Below are 23,473 nucleotides of genomic sequence, written 5' to 3' on the forward strand. Positions count from 1 at the left end.
ACTAAGCCACCCGGGAACCCATAACTGAATTAATTTTTAATGTCAGTTTTTACTATCAAAATTAGAATAAAGAGGGAAGAAATGTTTTGCCTGGCTAATCTTCTCTTTAATTTAGCTTTATAACCATCATAGGTCTACAGGGTACATCCAGGCTTCACTAGCCTACGGCTACAATATGAAGTCCCCGTCTTTTTTTTTTTTTTTTTTTAGGGGGAGAGGGAGAGAGAGAATCTTCAGCCGGCTCCACACCCAGCATGGAGCCTGATGCAGGGCTTGATCTCCCAACCCTGAGATCATGACCTGAGCTGAAACCAAGAGTCGGACCCTTACCCGACCGAGCCAACCAGGCGCCCCCTATTCATTTTTAATGTCCAGATTACAATAGTGTGGGGCTCCCTAAACATACTTTAAAAGGGACATAGTGATCCTTATGTCTCCGGTTACTTGGGGGAGTCTGCAAAGGGTCCTTGGGGGCAGCACCAACCAGGCATCAGCGGCAGTCAGCATGGCTGGTTGCCGGCCCCTGTCTCCGGGCAGCTCTGCCGCTCGCGGGCCCTGCTGGCGGCCATGACGCATCGCTGGGGCTGGGGCTGGGTGCATGCGGGCTCTGAGCTGACCACACGCTGACCACGGCCCGGCCACCGATCCTGGAGGCAGCAGGACACGGCTGGGATATCCGAAGAGGCCGGAAAAATGGCTGCCCCCACCACTGCGCTCTCCCGTCTCCCTCCCTCTGCCCCTCATCTTGGGCCATTCTCCTCAAGAATGTCCTGAAGAGCTCAGTGTGCTTCTCTAGAATCCAACAGAGATGTTCATGAAAAGGGTTCCTTCCTAGGATGGTTGAAACCCCCTGCCAGGGGCCAGAAGCAGAGCGGAGGCCATCCTCTGCTCCATGAAACAAATACCGTGGTGGGCAGGCCGGGGCGGGAACATGGGTTACCCCGCCGGCATCTGCTTGGCCCCCTGTCCCCTCCCGTGGGCACGGCCTCCCATCTCGCCGGCACTCGGGCAGAGCACACAATTTGTAACAGGGAAGCAGGGATTCCTCACTGGAGATGAACTCGTATCCGCTTGGAAAGCAAAATAACTGAGGCAGTAGCCAATATTACAAGATGCATTTAAACACCACTAATCCTGGAGTGCACACACATTAGCAATACAAATAACAGGGATATGAAAGATTAGTGTTGATCAATATTCTTTCAGAGATTTACTTAGAACCGAAGAGGAAATTTTAAATTCACAGAAAGCACTGTCAAGCAGAGTAAGCATACTGATTGAAATGAATTAGGAAAAAATGCCCCACTTTGGAAACAATTTTCTAAAAAGAAAATACATAAATTCAGAAAATAGTCCTAGGACTCATAAATACTGCAATTCTCATGCAAGCACTCCTACATTTCAAAAAAAAAAAATCATAGAAGTGAAAAAATGCTTAAAGGCTTATAAAGGTTGACATTTTTAAATATTTATTGCTTTTTTACTATCATTTTCATTAATTGATTATTCTGAATCATAAACTATCAACCTGATTGTCTTAGAATGAGCCTGAGGCACTTTTGTTAAGCGTGTCCTGATAGGTGGTGGTTGGGGGGTCCCTGGGCCCTGGGGGCTTGCTGTTCATGGCAAAGCCCTGTGATGCTTAGCTTGGACATTCTGGAAGTGTCGCTGAACTGAGTTTAGTCTAGGCCTCACCGGCCCACTGAAGACAGTTTGTAGACGGTCTTGTGGTAATCATGTCTCCATGTGCGTTGGCGATGGCGGACCGTCCGTCTGTTCCTCCCAGCCCCGTCTGCTTCTGGATTGCCCAAGGGAGGAGGCCCCAGGGAGGGTTCTGTCCATGCAGTCATTGTTCTGATCCCGGAATGACAGTTGAGCTTAGGCTCTAGGGATGATGAATGTCTTAGGCAAGGCGGAAGTGGTCACCCAAGGGGCTCTACAAGGGGACCCTCCCCTCCATTCCCGACCCAGACTCAGGACCCAGGTGCCATGGCTTAGTTCCTGTTGGAGATGTTTCTCTGCTGCACCTTGTCTTGCGGGCTCTTCTCAGTGTCAGTCCCCTGCCCAGGCCACCCTGCCCCTTGCCATTGGCATCCCCTGCTCCTACACCCGTTGGAGTACTTGCAGGGACAAGGGTGCGGCCAGAGAGGCACTCGGGCTGCAAAATCTCGGCATCAGCTGCCCGTGGGGGTGTGAGAGCCGGTGCCTCCTGACCAGTGAGGTGGTGCCTTTCCCCCCTCAGAAAGGGCTGGCCCTGCCGCAGGCCTGGGTGTCCCGGCTCCGGGAAGGTTGCGGAGGGCGGGCAACGAGGCCGTGCGGGATGGCCGCCCACTTATACGGAGCCCTACCACATTTCCTGGAGCTCTCTGACTCTTGGGCCTGACCTTGACCTTGAGAAGTCCTCAAGTCTCTTCCTCTGCCTGAAATCAGGATCACATCCAAACTGTTGTGCTAGGTGAACATCTCGCTTTTTCCACGAGAGAAACCACCCAAGCTATTTCCACCCATCAAGACCACAGAGGGGGTGGGCGCGGGGGGGAGACTGGCATGGGGTTCAGGAACCTTGGGGTGCCACGGCCATCACTAGCTAGTTTAGTCTGTCTAGGATTCAGGTTGTTTATCGGTAAAAGCTGCTGGGGTTGGCCCCGGGGACTTTCCATTCTCTTCTCTCCGTAGCATGGTCGGTGCTGGGAAGAGTGTCTTTGGGGGAAGCGCAGGCTGTGGCTGGGGGTGTGGGCAGGAGGACACAGGAGCAGCAGGTCTCCTGCGGGCTCCCGCCCTGGCCAGGCGCCTTCTTTAGTCCCGCCTGGGAGAGATTTGAGGGGAGTCCCGGTGACCCCGAGATGCATATTTTCTGGAAAAGGTATCAAGTTCGGTTCTAAAATGAAGGACGCGCTAATAGATTCGGGACCACCGGGCGCTGCCTCCCCAGACTTCAGATGCCTCCGGGGATTCCAGCAGCTCGGAATCGGGCAAGACAAGGCCCCTGAGCAAAGCCGTGCCCGAGGCTGCGAATTCAATCAAGCGGCCGTGTTGATAGGGAAGTACAGAAAATAGATTATTTTAATAGCTAATTTTCTTGAGACCCGTACCAAGGTATTTTTTTTTTTTTAAATGTGGTCTAAATGTTCCCCTCAACAGGCACGGTGAAGGAATTATAGTTTGTTCAGAGGCTGACATACTGCTGATTGAAATACAAAGAAGAGTAATCAAGATAGGTTTTTTTTTTCATATGGCTTTTAACATTTACAAAGAAAATGATTTCAAGGGGTACGCACTAGAAAGAAACAAGCTGTAAACAGTTACCAATCAGCCAAATACTCCGATTACTCCGAATGTTCCCTCCACCCTCTTCTCTTCCTACCCCCTCCCTGATAATTGGCATCTAAATGTAACAGGAATTATTCTTTTGTTCAGAACTCTCTGGGAGGAGGATAAAGAGTCTCACTTCAGGTCATCCCGTTCCAACACTCCAGGACCTTGTCTTGGATAACGTCACAGGTACAAACCCCCTCCCTCACACAGGCAGGGATGCGGCCCTGGGGGAGGCCCCCTTTTCACCCCTGAAGTGAGCAGAAGCTCTCAGCCGGCCACAAAGGCCACCCCGCAGCGCTGCTCCCCGGAGCTAGACTCGGGGGACCCTGTGCTAGTGTGTTCTAAGATGGGAGACAGGTCGGAGAGTACGGGGAGAGGAGTACGGGGAGGGAGAAAGCAAGCCTGTGAACGGACGCATTCTCTAAAGGATTCCTCACTTGCTGGTGTCTTGAGAAAATGACCTTTGGCTGGAGTCTGCGAGTGCCGTGGTGGCTCGTGGGCCACCTCACCATGCTAGTGGGTCAGTAGACCTGGGACTCTGAAGGTCACTGGCAAGATGTCGTGTTCAAGTCACCCTTGCGTCAGGGGGGATGGATAATGCTGTTTATGGCTTATGCCAGGGCAGGATCAAGCCACAGCCAATAACTTTTGAGAAACGTCCTTGGGCTTTCTTTCTTTTTTTAATCTACAGTGTTATGTACAATATGATTCAACAAATCTATAAGGAACAGGCCTCTAAAACCCCTCAGACCAATGGTGTGTCCAACACGCCCGTGACGACAGGAAGGACACCTTCAGAGTCATCGGCCAGCCTTCAGACTGAGGTTTACACCTTCGTGAGAGTGCGAGTGCCTACCAGGGCGCGTTTTCGACTCGGTTTTTAAGCTAACCCTAACTTCACGATTCAGGACAGGGTGTATGCGCTGGTGGCGATGTGACATGTGTCTGCTCCATCCTTTCCTTTCTTTTTAATTTTTATTTATTTGAGAGAGAGAGAATGAGAAAAAGAGAGCGAGCACGCATGCACGAGCAGGGAGGAGGCGTGGAGGGAGAAGCAGACTCCCCCCTGAGCAGGGAGCCCAATGCAGGGCTCGATCCCAGGACCCCGGGTTCATGACCTGAGACGCTCAACTGACTGGGCCACCCAGGTGCCCCTTTCCTTCCCTAAATGCAATTACAGCCAACCCAACCACTCAGACCCTTTGCTCAGCGTGAAGACATGCTTCAGAGGAATACACACACACTAAGGAGAAAATCAGAGAACAGCAAGGAGGAGCTCTCCCTACAAAAAGCAGCCCTGCTTCCCCGGCTTCCCTGCAATTTCCAATTCTAATTATTATTCTAATTTTTATTCCATGATTCTAATTATTATTATTTGTTCCAAATTTTGGTGTCCCCAGTACATCTCCATTTAATTCATCGTATTGGAGAAAAGCAGAGAGGTCATTGTATATTATTCTTTTCCTCACTCACTCTTCTTCAGCCACACTGGTCTCCTCACTACAGACTCGAGTAGTTCCAAAGGAGGGCAGGAGCTCAGAGATTTCATCTGTGTCTGTGGTAACTAGAAAAGAGCCCAGCGACCAGCAAGTACCCCTTAAATATTTGTTGAATCAGTATTTGAATGGACGAGTGATGTTGGCTTAACTGCTCCCCACATCCGCACAGCCCAGTCTTCTCTGAACGTGTAGGGCCCTCAGTTCCTGTTAGAATCCTGCCCTCACCACCCCCAACATGTCTTGAAGTTTTCTCTTATGTCTTGTAGGTTAGTGGTATAATTCAAAAAATCAGTATGTTTCAGGCAGGTTGTTTTATCTTGCACTGGAGGGCCCTTCAAGGAATCTAATTGTTCATACTGATCCAAGTGAAAGCAACGTTATTCTTTTAATAGCCTATTAAATTCATTTTGTTAGTAATTTGCTTATTGTTCCCACCTCTACTTTCTTAGGTAAAACTGGCTTATATATCTCCTTCCTTTATGTTATGCTCTACTTTTGAGAGGATTTAATGTCATCCTTGTGTTAGCTTTGCAAATACTAAATCTACTGTGTATATGGCATATGCATTATTGGAGGTTGGAAAGAAGTCACTCATGAAACTCTCCAGGTGCAGAGTTATTTTTGAGAGGCAGCTACGAATAATTTCTAAAGTTTTCTCTATGCACATTAGTCTATTCAGATATGAAGATCTTCTTGGGGTGCCTGGCTGGCTCAGTCAGTACAGCATGCCACTCTTGATCTCCGAGTTTTAAGTGTGAGCCCTATGTCGGGTGCCGAGATTACTTTTAAAAATAAATTCTTTTTTTTTTTTTTTAAAGATCTCACAGCAATTTGATAATTGAATATTTTCTACAGAAATCATACATTTCAACAAAAAGGCAGCCTACTGCCTTGGAGAAGATATTTGCAAATCATATATCCAATAAGGGGTTAATATCCAAAATATACAAATAACTCCTACAACTCAATGCCAAAAAATAAATAATCGAATTAAAAATGGGCAGAGGACCTAAACATTTTTCCAAAGAAGACATCCAGATGGCCATCGGACACATGAAAAGATGCTCAACATCACTAATCCTCAGGGAAATGCAAATCAAAACCACAACGATACATCACCTCCCACCAGTCAGAATGGCTGGTATCAAAAAGACAAGTGTTGGGAAGGACGTGGAGAAAAAGGAACCCTTGTGCACTGTTGGAAGGAATGTAAACTGGTGCAGCCACTATGGAAAACAGTATGGAAGTTCCTCAAAAGTTAAAAATGGGAATGTCATACAATCCAGTAATTCCACTTCTGGGTATTTACCTGAAGAAAATGAACACACTAATTTAAAAAGATACAGGCACCCCTATGTTTATTGCAGCACTATTTACAACAGCCGAGATATGGAAGCCACCCAAGTGTCCACTGAGAGGTAAATGAATAAAGACGTGGTGTGTATACACACACACACACACACACACAGGGAGGAATATTAACTTAGCCGTAAAAAAGAATGACATCTTGTCATTCACAACAACATGCATGGAACTAGAGGGTATTACGCTAAGTGAAACGAGTCAGATAAAGACAAACACCATAGGATCTCACTTATCTGTGGAATCTAACAAACTAAATAAATGAGCAAACAAGCGAAAAACAGAAACAGACTCATACAAATAGAGAACAAATGGGTGGCTGCCAGAGCAGAGGGGGATGGGAGGATGAACGAAAGAGGTGAAGGGGATCAAGAACTGTACACTTCCAGTTATAAAGTCAGTCAGTCACAGGGATGAGAAGCCCAGCATGGGAAATATAGTCAATCATACTGTAGTAATTTTGTATCAGGACAGATGGTAACGGCACTGAGCTCTGGTGAGGGTTTTGTAATGTATGTAATTGTCAAATCACTATATTACACACCTGAAACTGACGTTAATATTGTATGTCGACTCTACTTCAGTGAAAAAAGGAATCCACACATTTCGTCTCTATTTCTCAGTTGAGCTCTACAGAGCATGTGTTAACAATTTAAAAATGTCTTGTATCTGTTTTTGTACCCACGTTTCATTTCTATTCTAGTTCAGATGGATATTCTTTCTTCTTGATTAAAGCTACTGGAAGTTTGCTCTATGGTGTTGTTTTCCAGAGACTCCTTTGTTTGATGTTTACTTTAATAAATTTCTCTCCTAATTCATTGTCTCCTCCTAATATGTCATTTCTTTATCCTATTATCTACTAAGATTACCTTATTCTTTTTTCTAACTTCTTTAAGTGAATTTTTACTTCATTTACTTTCTTTTATAAAAAAGAAAAGCATTTAAGACTATGAATATAGTACTAACAATATCCTATAATATTTGATATGTAGTGTTATTTCTTAAATGTCATATAATAGAGAATTTGTCTCCTCCTTGTTCTGGGTTCCTGAGGTAGAGCATTTAAACCCTTGGAAATTCCTGAGTGGTAAGAGCATCTTTCTTATTCACGAAGGGCCATTGGACCACACCCGAGTTTATGCTAAGATGACCCCAGTGGGGTCTGATCATGATGGTAAGACCAACCATGTGACTAGAGGACTGTGGCTTTGAGCCACGTGCTATCAGCCCGACCTCCCTAACTCTGAGTAGGGAAGGGGGCATGGGGATTGAGTTCATTCACGTGATTCAATCAAACGTGCCTACGTAGTGAAATTCCAGAAAACACTGAACAGTAACGCTCTGGTGAGCATCCTCGTTGCTCACATATCCATGTGCTTCGGGGGTGATGCTACCTGATTCCACAGGGGGAGGGCACAGAATCTCAGTGTTGGGACCTCACACTATGTGTTTCTTCACTGACTGGTCTTGATTTGTATCCTCTAGAATAGACTGTAATAATAAGTATAGCACTTGCCTGAGTTTTGTGAGTCATTCTAGGGAATTACTGAAGCTGAGGGAGGTCAGAGGAGCACCTCTGAATTTGTAGCCAGTTGGTCGGAAGTGCAAGAACCTAGGGAGCCCTGACATGCGGCTGGCAATGGACACGAGAGGAGTCTTGTGGGGGACTGTGCCCCACACCTGTGGCGTGGGTGCTAAGTCTGGGTGGTTAGCGTCAGAATTGCATTGTGGCCCTTAGTCAATATGTTACTTAATATTTTATTTTTTTAATGCAAGACTATAATTTAATCATTTTGCTGTAGTAATTTGATATTCTTTCCATCTTAAGATATAAGCCAAACCAGTCACTTATGGAATGTTTGGGGCTTTTTGTTGTTGCTGCTAAGATACGGCAACAGAGGTGTAACAACCCAACACATAATCCAACGATCATTTCAAACAAATGATCCACCGGATTTTCAAACAAATCCAATGATCTACTCAGACAAGTCATGAGTTTCAACTTCTTTCTGAGTATAGTTTTACTTTTTTTTTTTCTAAAGATTTTTATTTATTTATGTGACAGAGAGACAGCCAGCAAGAGAGGGAACACAAGCAGGGGGAGTGGGAGAGGAAGAAGCAGGCTCATAGCCGAGGAGTCTGATGTGGGACTCGATCCCATAACGCCAGGATCACGCCCTGAGCCGAAGGCAGACGCTTAATGACTGCGCTACCCAGGAGCCCCTAGTTTTGCTTTTTTTTAAACCCTGTGTGTATGGGTGCTAATTTGATGGTGAGAGGTAGAAAAAGACTTACAGCATATGAGGTTAATCTCTAAAATTGCTAATCCAATAAAAAATTTTTTAAAAGATTTTATTTATTTGACAGAGAGAGAGACAGCCAGTGAGAGAGAGAACACAAGCAGGGGGAGTGGGGGAGGAAGAAGGAGGCTCCCAGTGGTGGAGCCTGATGTGGGGCTCGATCCCAGAATGCCAGGATCACACCCTGAGCCGAAGGCAGATGCTTAATGACTGTGCCACCCAGGCACCCCAGGAAATACACTTCTTTTTCTCTTTTAAGATGGAGAACTTCAACAGAGAATTGGAATGCATAAAAAAGAAATTGTTATTTTAGGACTAAAAAGGGCATAACAGTTAAAATTAAGACTTCATAAGATGTGTTTAAAAGCAGACGGGGCACCTGGGTGACTCACTCAGTTAAGCATCCAACTCTTGATTTTGGCCCAGGTCATCATCTCAGGGTCTTGTGATCAAGCCCCGTGTCAGGCTCTGCATTCAGTGGGGAATCTGCTTGGAATTTTCTCTCTCCCTCTGCCCTTCACCTCCTCCTGCCCCACTCATGGGCTCTCTCTTTCAAATAAATAAATAAATAAATAAATAAATAATAAATAAATAAAAGCAGACTAGATGAGCAAAAGGATAAGACTGGTAAGTGTGAGAGCATGTCGACAAATATATCCAAACTGAAGTACAGAAATTTAAGAGAATAGGAAAATTCAGAAAAGAACCTTAGAGATATGTGGGATGCAACAAATGGTCTAAAATTTGTGTGATTCAAGTTCCAGAAGGACAGGAGTGAGGTCGGGGAAAAGCAATAGTGAAGAGAGAATAATCGAATTTCCAAACCTGATTGAAAAGTATCAACCCAAGATTCAAAGAACTCAGTGAATCCCAAGCACAATAAATACAAAGACAACCACACCAGAGCACAACAGAAACTGCTGAAAATAAAAAAAAAAGAGAGAAATTTATCAAAATAGCTGGGGTTGGGGAGGGGAATACACTGCTTTCAAAGGAGCAACAATAGCACTTACAACTGATTTCTCAGAGAAAATGATGGAAGCCAAAGACAATGGAACAAAACTTCAAAAACGCTGAAAGAAAATTTCTCTAAATTAGAATTCTATACCCAGGGAAAATATTTCCAAAATGAAAGGAGACAACACTCATCAAAATTTATACATTAAATATGTGCAACTTTTTTGTATGTCAACTTTTCCTCAATAAAGCTTTAAACATTTCAAAGAAGAATAAATACATTTCTCTGCCAACAAAAAAACAGAAGATTCATCACTAGTAATCATGAACTAAAACAAAAGGGAGTTCTTGAAGCAGAAAAAAATAATCCCACAGGGAAACATAGGATTTCAGGAAGAAATAAGGAGGAACAGAAAGGGCAAAAATGAAAGTAAATGTTAAGTAAAAATTGACATATAAATTAATAATAACTTGTAGGGGTTAAAACATGTGTAAAGGGCGCCTGCGTGGCTCAGTTGGTTAAGCGTCTGCCTTCGGCTCAGGTCACGATCCCAAGGTCCTGGGATGGAGCCCCACATCGGGCTCCCTGCTCAGTGGGGAGTCAGCTTCTTCCTCTAGCCCTCCACCCTGCTCTCTCTCTCTCTCAAATAAGTAAAATCTTAAAAAAAATAAAATGTGTTAAATTAAATACATAGGGATAGTAACACAAAATATGGAAAGGTGTTAATGGGGTTAAAGTGTTTTGAGGTTAGCATTCTTGGAGAAGTAGCAAAAAGTACTAATTTTTATAAGACTGTGACAAGTTTAGAATGCATGTTGTTATTTCCAAGGTAACCACTAAAAGAGCTGCATAATGCATTACAAGCTAATAAGGAGTAAAAATGGAATAAATAAGTTTCCTTTCTGTCCATTATGTCTCAAATAATTTAAATGCTTTCAATAGCAAATTATTCAAGACTCTCAATTTGTAAAACAGTTGAGTTCCTATTAGTGTTGGTATAACCAAATGCCTCCTACCATGTAATCTAATTTTTTTGGGTATTTGATTTTGATTTTTTAAAAATATTCCAGATTTTTAAATATGTTATTTATTTGAGAGAGAGAGCAGGAGCAGGGCAGAGGAAAAGGGAGAAGCAGACACCCCATTGAGTAGGGAGCCCAATGTGGGGCTTGATCCCAGGATCCCAGGATCATGACCTGAGCCAAAGGCAGAGCTTAACCAATTGAGCCACCCAGGCGCCCCGTAGAGTTGTTTTTGTAAAAGAGCAAATTCATAGGCTCAGACAAAAAGCACACAGAAAACTTTACTAAATATTTTATTTGAACATTTAAAGCTTAACTTTGTAGCCACTTTTATGCATTACCACAGAAATCTAACAAACTCCCATTGGAACTTATTTGCCAGTAGAAAAGATGAAACCAGAATGTTCAAGACATTTAAAATTTTGAAAAAGAATCATGCATCCCACTGATCGCCATGTGTGCCTCCCAAATGCTGCTCTTCCATAATCCCAGTCCTTGGTACTTCTTTCAATGCTGGGATTGTTGATTACTCTAATCCTGTATTTCCTTCCTCTTTTCTCTTGATCCCTCACCTATGTATGTCCACAAAGGACTTAACGCAATGGGAAGTTCAGGGTAGTTTTGTAGGAACTTTTTGGCTTGTAGTCCATTGGCTTCTTAATGTCCCCAAAGAGTCATGCACTCTGGTTCCAGGCAAAGCCTACAGAAGTCAAATGTGGCTGCCCCTCTGTCATTCTGTGAAATTCCACCATCCAAGCTGGAGTCCGGTTGGGCTGATTCCAGGTAAGTCAATTACAGAAGCTGGGACTTGCTTGCCAGCAGCAAACTTAGCTTAGTCTGGTAGTAAATAAAACGAGTCATTCACATAAACTGAAAATTGAGCGTGTAAATGGAGCAGTGGCGAGGGAAAGGGATCCTTGGAGACAGTCAGTGTTTCCTTGGTTTGAACTTCAGGGCCACACTGTTGATGCAAAACCTCTGACCAGTAGGCCCGGGGCCATCAGGAAACACGTGGCCAAGATGGGCTTCACACTGCAAAGTAGAGAAGCCTCTGTCATTTCTCCACTGAGACAAAGTTCTTTATGTGAAGTTAGACAGGGGAACCCCACATGGCCACCCCACTCTGGTGTTTGACGTCTGCGTGGGGAAAAAGTCCATCGCTTCAGAATGCACGTAAGAAATGAAAGAATGCAGGGGCGCCTGGGTGGCGAGCGCTCGACTCCTGGTTTTGGCTCAGGTCATGATCTCATGGGTCGTCGTGAGATTGAGCCGCAGTTGGGAACCACGCTCAGTGGGGGGTCTGCTTGAAATTCTCTCCCTCTGCCCCTCCCCCCAGCTCCCACAGTCATGAGGGCATGTTCTCGCTCTCTCAAGTAAGTAAATAAATCTTAAAAAAAAAAGAATGCAGAGCACAGTAGCGGTAAACAGCTATCAGCGAGAATGTGAGCAAGTTATTTAACTTAGGCCTTGATTTACTCATCTATAAAATGGGGACAAATAATTATACCTACTTAATAAAGCTGTTGTGATGATTAATTGATACAATGCTTGTAGAGCATTAATACAACTCCTAGGTAAGTACTCGATAATGTTACAGGTACTGTAGTATATGGTTTTTGCTGATGATAAGACAGGCTGTTTATCTGCTTGCCTCTGGTGTTTTAAAAAACTAAAAAGTGAGCACCCAAGGATACAAAAATGAACGTGTCGCCTGGATTTAAGGCACCGTCCCCTACCAGACCCGCAGAAGGAATCCCGTGCCGCTATCACCTGCAGTGTCCCTCTGACTGCTGGTGACACGCTGCAGAGTGGGAAGGAGGCGGAGAGGTGCCCAGCACCCTGGGCCGTCCTGCTGCCTGTCCGCATTCAAAACAATGTGCAGGGCGACTCCTTCTTTCAGACCCTCACTCTGGCCCGTCTCTGGAAGGCTCGAACCAGGAAAGGCTATTTCAGAGTGGCTCAGGAAGGTTCTTTCTCTTCCTTACGGAGCCCAGAATCATGGGAGAGAGGGATCAGAGGCAGCAAGTGTAGAAACCCCCCGTGTTGCAGTGACAAAAGTACTCCCATGTTTTCACACCACAAACGCTCTCTGTGGCACCTGGGCCGGGGCGGCATCGGGGAAAACCAAACAGACAAAACAACACAAAACACCCCACCTGCTTGCAGATAACCTCGGTGCGAGTTAATCCTAACGAGGTGTCCACACGTCTCAGAATGCCCGTGTCCCTTTCATCGGAGCCGGATGTCCCGTGCGCCTCCGAAAACGCAGGCCATCCAGTGCCGGAGCAGTACTTCTTCTCGGAACTGTGGAAGACATCCCGCACCCGGCAGCTGCTGAGACGTTACTAACATACAAAGAGCATTTTATGCCCCAACTCATTTTTCTACCAAGCAGGGTCTGGTCCCCTCTCTCCTCTGCCAGATCTCAAGGCCAGTTACAGGAGCAATCCGTTCCATGGGAACTTCACCCACTGCACTTTCACTGTTTACATGTCTCATGACCGTCAAAGGATCTCTTGTTCCCTTGATGCTGGAGGCTTCTCTCTCCATGTCTGATAGGGACCGAAAAACACTAGGGGCTTTGTGACCTGTGATGCATATTAGGAAACTCAGATCAAATCCGAGGGCTCTAAATGCAGTAAAGGGGGAAACGGAAATGAGACGGTCGTGGTCACAGGAGGGCATGAGGGTCTGGGCCCAGCAGCGTGAGGCCTGATGAAACGCCCACTGTCGGCTGCAGGACCTTCGGGTTAACTGCCTGCCTGCAGGGATTCCAAAGCCGCTCTGCCATTTCTTAGCCGGGTGACGCCAGGCAGCTCCGCACCCGCTCCAGACCTCATCGGTAGCACGCGGATAAAAGCACCTATGTTAGGGGGATGCCTTGAGGATTTACGGAGATGCTCTTGGGGCACAAGGTTAGTGCTTGTGAACGTGCACGGTGATAATTAGTCCAGAGGCCGGGGCATCTGAGCCAGTCCCTGCCGTGCAAGTCCCACAGGAACTAACGACACTGAGGTGGGAGAGGGCCAGAGGCGCCGACCACAGGAGTGGGAGGGCAGCAAACGAAGCCACTCGCCACAGACCCGCTCTCCAAGTGCTTTGAAGGGCAGCTCCCTTAAGTGGCACTAGGGAAAGAGTGAAAGTTTTGTAATGGCAGGGAGGCGGCTCTCCCTCTCTCTCTCTAAGGAAAGGGGAGAGAAGTGCATTGAAAACTCTGCAAAAACAAAACCCCCCAAAAAGCTGAGCAAAGAGAAGGAAAAGTGGCAAATAATCAAATCCTTAGACTACGAACACAGAAGCTCAGTTTAGAGCACAAACCCCAGCAGAAAGTCCAGTGGAATGCAGTCATTCTCAAACATTTTCATCTCAAGACTGCTTTATACTAAAAGATTATTGAGGATCTCTTTTCTTTACATGAATTATGTATATCAATGCTTAATAAATTAGAAATTATAACAGAATTTAAAAACATTTCTACGTTATTTTAAAAAATTATATATTTATTACCCGGTAACATAAATAACCTATTCTTCTGATAATTATATTCTCCAAAATGAAACAAACATTTAGTGAGAAGAGCTGCATTGTTTCACAGTTCTGCAAACCCCTTTCATGTCTAGCTTAAACAAGGAAAGGCCACCGACTCTTCAGATGCGCTTCTGCGTTCGATCTGCTGCAATATTATTTTGGTTGAAGTACTGGAAGAGGAAGTGGCCTCCTGGGCATGTAGTTAGAAAAGAGAGGGCCTTGTAGATCCCCTAAAAAGGTCCCAGGAACTCCGGGGGTCCTCGGACCAGGATTTTAGAACCTTGAGGCGTAAGGGCCTTGAGTTCTGAAAGGTTTGGGCATGAAGCCAGGCTCTGATACGTCTGTGTGACCTTGGCAAGTTATTTAATCTTTTAAAGCCTCAGTGACCTCAGGGATAGAACAGTAATGGCCTTATTACCTCACAAGGTTGCTGAGAGGATTACCTGACATACTTTCCCGGTAGACTGTACTAGCACGGTGTCAGACGCACATGGTACATAAGTCAGCAGCTACATTTTTAAAAAAATCATTACTACGAATGACAGATATCCATGAAATTTGAGCAGCCGTGGGTCCAAGTGTTTTTGCAACCCTTTTTGAAAGGGTTCGAAACTATTCATCTGAGCCAGCCTGGCCCAGGGAAAAACATTTTAAGTATTTTTTAATCACAGCCTTTCCACCCTTAACGAAACATGTAACTAGTGATCATTAAAGGCATTTTGATGGAGAATTATGAATATAATAAATTTTTTAATGAACGAATCTAAGACTAATAAAAAGTCATTTAAAATGTTTATGGGAAACGATACATCTTTATTGATGCAATATACAGACTCTGGAGATTTTACCAGGTAATATGAGAGGCCCATCATACATAATTTAGGAGGGGAAATCTAACATTAAGGCCGGTTGGAAGTTCCAATATACATATTTAAATGATTAGCAGACTATAAGGTTCTCCCTTGGAAAACTAAAGCCATCCTGGATCATCTCTTGTCATATACACTTAGAGGTGGTTTTTTTGGTTTTGTTTTGTTTTTTGTTATGTGTTTGCATGTTTGTTATATGGTTATTTGCTTTGGTTTTTCTTCATTTCTGGAAATTCCACAGCCCCCAAACAACAGCAGAGGCACCTGGTGAGAACTGACAACTCTAGCATCTTAGAAGAATTTCCATTCATTTGGAGGAATGGAACACATAAAGGGCTTTTCACCAATGTTACCTAGCTCCTTATACCATGTAGGACATCCGGATGTGCGTAAGAAGGCAAGTCACATCAGGCTCTCAGACTCCCTCTATCCTAAGGAGATGTAGGAGCATGAAGTATGTGGCCCGACAGTGGCTTTTAATAAACACTTCCAGAATTGGTAAACGGGGGGGGGGGGGGGAGAAGGAGAAGAAAGGGGAACATGCGAAGCAGGGGCAAAGTCACATGATTCCAAGGTTAATAAAGCAACAGTCTGGAGTCCCCAGGGGAGCGATAACATCCTGAGAGTGTTCCTGACCCGGGAACCTTGGATCGGCTTTGGAGAGGAGGCGCGTCTCCTGGAGCACGCGCCACGGTGGTCGTGCGTGACGGCAGTGGTGCAGGCAGCAGGCAGCCCAGCTGCCCGGAGGCAGCGGTCCCACATCTAGCTGACTCTTTCTCGGCTGACCACCTTTTCTCATTTTGACTCTACCTCTACAAGCATTTGAAGGCATGTTTATTTTTCCTGCACCCCTGCTCGCTATTATTAAGGCTGGAGACTGGGGACAGAGAGAGAGGGGAGAATGAGAGGCAAAACAAGAATATAATCCTCAGACTCTCCTCTTGAATGGGACGCATGCTCAGGAATATCATCCCCACTTACAGATTCCCATTAACTACCACGTGGTCACAAGAATTCCTCATTATCAAAGATGTATCCATAGAGATAGCCCGAAGAAGGAGCTGGCTCTAAGCAGAATTGCTGCCCACATGTACTGAGTGCTCGGCGTGTGCCAGGCGTGACACGGGGCCCTCGTGTGTGTTACTTCCTAACTCAGCTGATCCCCTCAACAGCTTCTGAAGTCAGTACCACTGTCCTGCTACGACGTTACAGGTGAGGAAATCAAGGCATGGACTGGTTAAGAGACTTGCCTGAGGTCACACAGCAATGGAGCCAGGACGTACACCGCAGCACCCTAGCCACTCTGCTATACCATCTCTCCTACAAACAAATACATCTGTAAGAAGAGTATATTCTGGAACATAAAAGATTCTTGTAAATATATTCTTATTTCTCCCAGTCTCAGTTATAGCAGCAGCAGCAGGAAAATGGAACAGAAACTTACTCCAAAGTCCCTAAGAAAATAGAAACTTTCCAATTAAAACTAAATGATTAGAAAAGAAACAAATAAGGTTGGTGAACTGGCAGCTCAGTGTACTGGCCTTTGGTAAACGGGCTTTTGGAGAATTGGCTGGCTCTCCTGTTAGTCTTGGCTGCTTTGCTATCTCAGTGACCTATGGTTGGTCACTCAACTTTCCTAATTTGGACAAGCATTGTGCTAAAACAGTAGCCCCTGGTCACATGCGGGCTTTTAGGTTTAAATTGGTTAAAATGAAATAAAATTTAAAAATTCATCTTCAAGCAACATTTTGAGTGCTCAAGAGCCACAAGTGGCTACCATATCAGACAGAGCAGATACAGAACATTGCCATGATCGTAGAAATTTCTACTGGACAGAGCTTTGTGCTCTGGTCTCAGGTCCCTCCCTGCTCCAACATTCTGTGAGTCCGTGACTGGCTGCTGTGGTGAGGGGATGGTGGGCACTGGGTAGGAAAAGGTCTCAACTTTGCTAGTGCAGAAACCGGAATACCAATGAAGTAAAAAAATGAAGAATGTGAAGCAGAAGAATGCTCTTCCAAGGACCATTTCTCAGCTCTTGTCTTCGCAGTCCAGAGACAGAGAAGAACATCTATCTGGTTACCACACGGTACCAAGGCCGTCCTTTATACCTTTTTTGACTAAAAGCAGGTTGGCCATCTCAAGGTCCTATTTCTCCAACTTAACAGAACCAAAGGTCAAGGAACAACTGATGTCTCAGAAATATGTGTCCCACATTTTACTTTGTTAAGATTAACTTCCTTCTTTTAGTTTTCCCCAGGCCATCCTGGGCCGACTGCTATCTTAGATGTCTCCTCACCAGCCACTGACATAGTGAATGAATCTGAGCAAAGACCCGCCCTTCCGTAAGCACGAAGGGAAATCAATCCTAATTGTTCCTCATCCTTGCAGGCGGGGTCTGGCTTTCCAAATTCACCCGCATTAGCAGCCAGCAGCCCAAGAAAGCCCAGTCTGCTCCAAGCCCAGAGGACGTAACGAAGCACTGCCTAATGGAAGATTCACAGAGCTGGCTTGATTTATATTTTATTCTAAACCAATTTAGAGTTGATGCAGAAGAAAGGAAAATATCTTTGAAGTTCTGAAAACAGGACTTCAAAGATGTTTTCCTTTCTTCTTCATCGAATCTACTTTTTTAAGACTGTTTCCTGCATGTCTAAACAAAAAAGCCTTTGTTGAGAGATTTCAGATCCCGATTGACTTAAAAGAGGCTTTGAAATCAAGGGACAATTAAATTTACTTTTAGCTATATAGAAGAGGGCATGGCATTCACTACTGTCAAGCACTGTGGGGAATCTATCCTCATAAAATTCTACATTTCCCAAATTAAATTATAAACCCATTTTCCCTGGGAGAGATATAGTTTTAATCACATGGCCGAGCAAATACTATTATGGTTTAGATTTCTTTAAATACTTTCCCGGGAAAATATTCTAATAGCATTATCTTAAGGTGCCTACGAAGTTTTACTTGTTTGCTACTTCTCGGGGATACAGGAAGAAGAATACAGGCTAAGAAGTCTCGTTAACTGCTCTAAATGCTGGAAATAATCAAGACGGGCAAGTATTTCATAGAAACAGCTCTCCTCATAGCAGCCATGGCAAATGAGGAGGGCAATTAAAAACAACACGGGCATGTATCGATCCCAGGCTTCAAATGAGACAGAGCTGTAAGAAATCTGGAGGGCTGTTGTCCTTCAGTACCTCTCTCGATCCTTACCTGAAGAGCGGGCTGTCACAGCACACGCAGTGATACATTCCTGAGTCCTTGTTGTTCAGATAGACCCCACTGAAAGGCTGAAAGTGAATCAGATATATCAGCTGTAGGCTTCTCATAACACCAGCAGGAGATGATACAGCAGATTTAAACCCCAGATTCGGTCCCCAAATAAAGGAATTTTTGTACTAATTTGACAAAGTGCAAATATCACTGGAGAGGAAGTTCTAACCCGCCCAATGAAGCAGCCTTGCAGGCTTATCACAACCCAGCCTTTATTGTGCTAAATATTCAACTTATGACACTAATAATGCTTTGTATTTATATAGCACCTTTCATCCAAGAACATCAAAGTCCGTGAAAAAGTGAGAGAACAGTCCCCTGGATTGTGTAAGATTTCAGTCTTCATCTCAAAAGAGTTAATACAATAGGAATCCAGTCCACTATCTAAAAACTCTGAAATCTCCAATTAAAGATAGAATATAAATACATGAAAAGCAGAGCTCTGTGGGCTCGTGGTTGTGCCTTTCACATGCCTCACGTGGTCCTTAGGACACGGTATACTTACTAAATGTTTAAATAATGAGTTAGATTATCCCAGTACCGAAGTTACTACTTCGATGAAATGACTTCATTAACCGCGGCTTAAAGAGTTCGTAGGTTTTCAAAGGTCTCCCAAGAACAACACAGGAGACTTGAGGAACGAGCCTGCCAAGTCAGTACCTTTCACAGTGCTATTTTGAAAACTGGATTTCATTGTTAAAAAAAGAAACAAAGACCTTCTTGCCCAATTCCTTTTGTTAAAGTAAATTAAAAGGACAAAAAAAAAAAAAAAAAAAAAAACACCAACAAAACTCTCACGCAGGCAACCGTGAAAGATCCATAACCAGGCTCTGGTGGCCAGCACTGTCCCGTTCTACGGGATGAAAGAGAAGCCAATGCCCAGAACGGGTCACCAAGTCACAGAGCTGACTTAGGAAATAAGCTGGACTCTTCTGCCCTTTCTAGATTTCCCAACCCAACAGTTTCACAGGTCAAACATTCACATTCCCGGTGGTAGTATTAACAGCACGTTTTCAGTGAGCCGCATCATGGACAATTTCAGAATAACCCACTGAGCCTACCATCTGGGCACACTTGGACGTTTTCCCTCTTTAAAGACTCTAAACTTAGCTGCAGACACCTGAACAGTAGTAAGCTGGTCTTTTTATGGCCCGTCCCCCTGGGTGCTGGCCCCCAACCTTGGCACAAACCGGCATCTGCCATAAAGTTTCACACCCCTGCCAGCTGGGCTGGCGAGACACCCGTGCCAAAGGGCTCCCTGTCCTGAAGCTGATCTGGAAAGCCTACACCATAGGATCCAGTCTGACGAAAGTCAAAATACAATATTGTCATTGCAGGGGGACAGGTGAACAGAGGAAGTAACAGGCAACAGGTATCACGGTAAAAAAAAATAAATACAAAGGAGTCCTTAGCTGAGGCATTTTCTGAAGGGACATCTACCCACTACCTCCTGGACTGATTTCCTAATGTCTCCCTCCTCCTACCTCAAGTCTGTAGAAGTCCTAGCATTTATTTAGAGCCAAACTCAAGTTCTAGCTCAGTTGTTCGTTCTCGTATTTACTTGAAAGCCTGGTGTGTACCCAGTGCTGGTCTGGGTGCTAACGTTATAGAGATGGAGGAAAAGCCAGGAACTGAACTAGCCAGCACCTTGATCTTGGACTTCCCAGCCTCCAGAACTGTGAGAAATAAGTGTCCACTGTTGAAGCCCCTGGGTCTGTGGTATTCTGCCACCGCGGCCCGAAGGCAGTCTGTCTGGACCAAGGGGACTTCTCCCTCCTTTGATCTGGTTACTACAACATACCTGTTAGAAACAGACGGCACACTCAAAGGGGTGATTTGCACATAATTTCACACAGAATGATTTACAAAGGTGGAGACAGGGCCAATGGAAACCAACAAGGGAGGGTGAAGACACCCCACCCCTACTAGGCCCGTGGGACAAAGGAAGGGGCAGTGACCAGAGCCTGTCGGTGAGGGCAGCCTGCGGGAGCTACAGCTTGCGCTAGAGGACCCTGGGTCCCGATTTCTCTGTTGTGTCCTCTGACCTTTTTTTTTTTTTTTTTTAATATTTTATTTGAGAGAGAGAGACAGAGATAGTGACAGATAGCACGAGTGGGGAGGAGAGGGAGAAGCAGGCTGCCTGCTGAGCAGGGAGCCCAATGCAGAACTCGATCCCAGGGCCCCGGGATCCTGACCTGAGCCGAAGGCAGATGCTTCACCGACTGAGCCACCCAGGCGCCCCTCGTGTCCTCTGACCTTTCTAGCATCATCCACTGGCCAAACTTGAGCACCGGTCAGAAGGGAAGGGGGCAATGTTATTCTTCCCAGAGCTGAGAGCAGAGTGAAGCAGGCGGAGAGCAGATCTGCAGGGTGCACGGAGGAAAGCCTGCAGGAAACCCGCTTCTACTGAGAGCTGCCTTGCAGCTGGTACGCTACCAGCTCTGTGCTGCTGCACAGCTTCGCTGTGGCTCGTAGAGTGCACGTTCTTACTGCTGCCCGAGCAAAACACGTGCAACAGAATTCCCAAGTTTGAGTTACCAAATAGAAATCTGAGATGTGTTCCTTCCCTTGCCTTAGCCAGGCTTCCAGTGGGTTCTGCAATATTCTGAAAAGTTACACGTGGAAATGGATCAACTGAAAGGGATTTATAACATTACTTAAAATAATGGATGATGCTCGTTTTGTAAAATGGCCAAATGCAGAGTGTACTGCGCCATCTGGTTGCGAATCCCACAGATTTACTGCCCTCAACATCTGTGAGCTCATCTCCAGGCGCTGTCTATACACCAAACCCCGGCTGGCTGTGTCCCTGGGAAAGGGCCAGCTTAAATACTCCAGATATACCCAACTGCGCGCCGAGCATCACACGCGGCCCCCCAACCATCGGCAATAATGACTGTGTCTCCTTCCCCAGGAAGGATTATTAAAAAATACCAGTACTTTACAAGACTCTGTTGGGATCTGCTGGCCTAACGACTTTACCATCGGAGAAGCTGAGGGTGCCCCATGATGATAAGGCCACGTCAACATGGACAACGGTCTGACCTTTGCAGGGACTGCTAAAGAAAAGATATAAATACTCTACAACTTTGCAAAACAACTGTGGTCCACTCCGTGGGGTCTGCTTCACAAACGAAAACGTCTAATAACCACGACCAACAGCTCTAGTCCAATGGCTCTATTTGGGTCTAAGACACGACTTGTGAAGAAACGCTGTGCTGGGAAAATGGAACTACAATGAGGAACCACTGAGGACAATTCCTTCCAGAAATGAATGGAAGCTGAGCTTGTTGAATGCCGTTTAAATACTGTTTGTGCCTCTCAGCCTGCACTCATTCAGTATTCACAAAAATCTACTCTCCAAGTGCAGACTCCAGCCAGGCACCCTGTTAGGGGCCAGGGCTGTCCCAACAATGGCAAATGCTCTGGAGGGCAAGTGCCGGGAAAAGCAAGCCCGGCTTGGGACTGAGAAAAGGCCTCCCTGAGCACATGGGATTGGGGCTGAGGGCTAAGAGGTGGGTCTGAATGAACAGGGTGAGAAGAGGTGAGAGAAGAAGGATGCAGGGCTCAAGGGCCTTAGGGAGAAGGGAGCCCAGGGTGTCTGAGAGCTGAGAGATGGCAGTGTGGTCCAAATGTGGAGATGATGAGGACAGGGGCAGGAGACAGGGAGCAGAGCCTGCAGGGCCATTTGTAAACTTTGCTCTTTACCTTGGAAGTAGAGGGAAGCCACTGAGGGACTGTTAGCATTGGAGGGATGCGGTTGGATTTGGCAGCCATTTTTTTTTTTTTGGAAGATTTTATTTATTTGACACAGAAAGAGAGAGAGAGAGAGAAAGAGTGAGAGCATGCAAGGCACAAGCAGGGGGAGCGAGAGAAGGAGAGGCAGGCTCCCTGATGAGCAGGACCCCAGGATCATGACCTGAGACAAAGATAAACACTTAACCGCTTAACTGCTTCACCAACTGAGCCGCCCAGGCGCCCCTCTGGCAGCCTTATAGAGAATGGCAGCCAGAACAGCCGGGGGCTGCCACACGCCGTCCACCAAGCAAGAGGCGGGGGTGTGGGGGGGTGTGGGGGGGTGGGGGTGCGGGGCAGCGTGGGAGGGGGGGACAGGGGCAGCGTGGAGGCAAGAGCTGGGAGAGAAGCAGAGCAACTGGAAGGTCACTGAGGAGGCAGAAGAGGCGGGCGAGGCAGCCGGGGTGTCTTACGAGTGGATGGGCCGCGGGGCCTGAGAGCGAGCAGCGCGGAGGAGGGACAGGCTGGCAGAGCGCAGGCGGAGGAGGGGGCTTCTGGCTTCCGTAGCAAGAGCTGTCCCGACCGCCCTCCCGCCTCCCGGCACCCATCCGATCACGAAATGAGCCCCCGCGCGGCTTACCGGTTCGGTTCCTTTTTCTCTCGTGACATAGAATTGCTCTGGAGTCAGCTGCTTTTGCCATTCGCTCTTGGTGAGAGACGGCTCCTGCTTTGTGAGAGGCCCTGGGGTGTTCAAGAGGGATTTTTTAGAATTAAAACAGAAAGGCACAAGGACGTTTTTCTCTAGCTTTTCTCCTTTAGCTTTTCTGCTGCGTGACCACCCAGCAGGACAAGGCCGTCCTTTCCTTCTCCCACATCTTCCCTCTTCGCAGGGACCAGAGAGCTCCAGTACAAAACGCTTCCGTTGACTCATTAGTTTAACAAGAAAGGAGCAGCCAGCAGCCAGCCAGCTTTCCAGTCCCGCTGGGGCGCAGAAGCGCAGGAGGCAGCTGAAATAGGAAATAATGCAGAATAAATTCTCCTCGGGTACCCGGGGGTAGAAATTGATGCTTCTGCTATTACTATGTTCAGAGGAGTATTTCCTGTCAGGATACAGCCGGGAGTAGCCGAGTGATTGGAGAGGCAGGAACCTGGAGCTAGCGGGTTATTAAACTCTTCTCCTTCGCTGGTTTATAAAAATCTCTCTGACTTTGTTTGTCAACGGAGGTCTTTATTAAAAAATCTTCTTGTGTGGAAAAAAGGAGAGACTCCTATAGTCGATGCCCCTAAAAGGAAACGGAGACCTACCAGAATCTACTCTTATGCTTCAGTCTTCCTACTTTAGTCCACTGTGTACATAAAGCAACGAGGACAATAGCCTTTTTAGCCAAAGGGGAGTAGGAAGCCCGACGTTTATAATCAATGTTTCAATCATCCAACACTAAGAATTGGAAAGGATTTTATAATCTGTCCACCTCGACTTACAAATGAGAAAACAGAGGCCCAGAAGCGTAGTAACCTGACCACAGCAACAAAGATGAGGTCAGACATCTTCGTGGTGTCCCCACCAAATATGAAACATGTCTGTAAATTATATTTGAAATTCATTTTTGGT

General features: G+C 45.9%; 1 protein-coding gene across 3 annotated transcripts in view; it reads right to left on the reverse strand.

Annotated features, from left to right (window-relative positions):
* Positions 1–300: 300 nt before the first annotated feature.
* Positions 301–23,473, reverse strand: part of MSRB2 (methionine sulfoxide reductase B2) — a 30,695-nt gene continuing 7,522 nt past the window's right edge. Inside the window, exons 2-5 of one of the 3 annotated variants that reach the window (XM_044392162.3) lie at positions 22,502–22,602; positions 18,067–18,143; positions 12,613–12,760; positions 301–1,885 (exon numbers count right to left, since the gene is read on the reverse strand). In XM_044392162.3, coding sequence (XP_044248097.2) covers positions 1,847–1,885; positions 12,613–12,760; positions 18,067–18,143; positions 22,502–22,602 — 365 coding nt within the window. In that variant the 3' untranslated portion in view covers positions 301–1,846. Of the gene's footprint in view, positions 1,886–10,736; positions 12,761–18,066; positions 18,144–22,501; positions 22,603–23,473 lie in introns of those variants that run through there. The other 2 variants (XM_026478936.4, XM_057304692.1) reach the window with 2 other exon arrangements.

The sequence above is a fragment of the Ursus arctos genome, unplaced genomic scaffold (genome assembly GCF_023065955.2).
Source record: "Ursus arctos isolate Adak ecotype North America unplaced genomic scaffold, UrsArc2.0 scaffold_30, whole genome shotgun sequence".
Lineage (NCBI taxonomy): Eukaryota > Metazoa > Chordata > Mammalia > Carnivora > Ursidae > Ursus > Ursus arctos.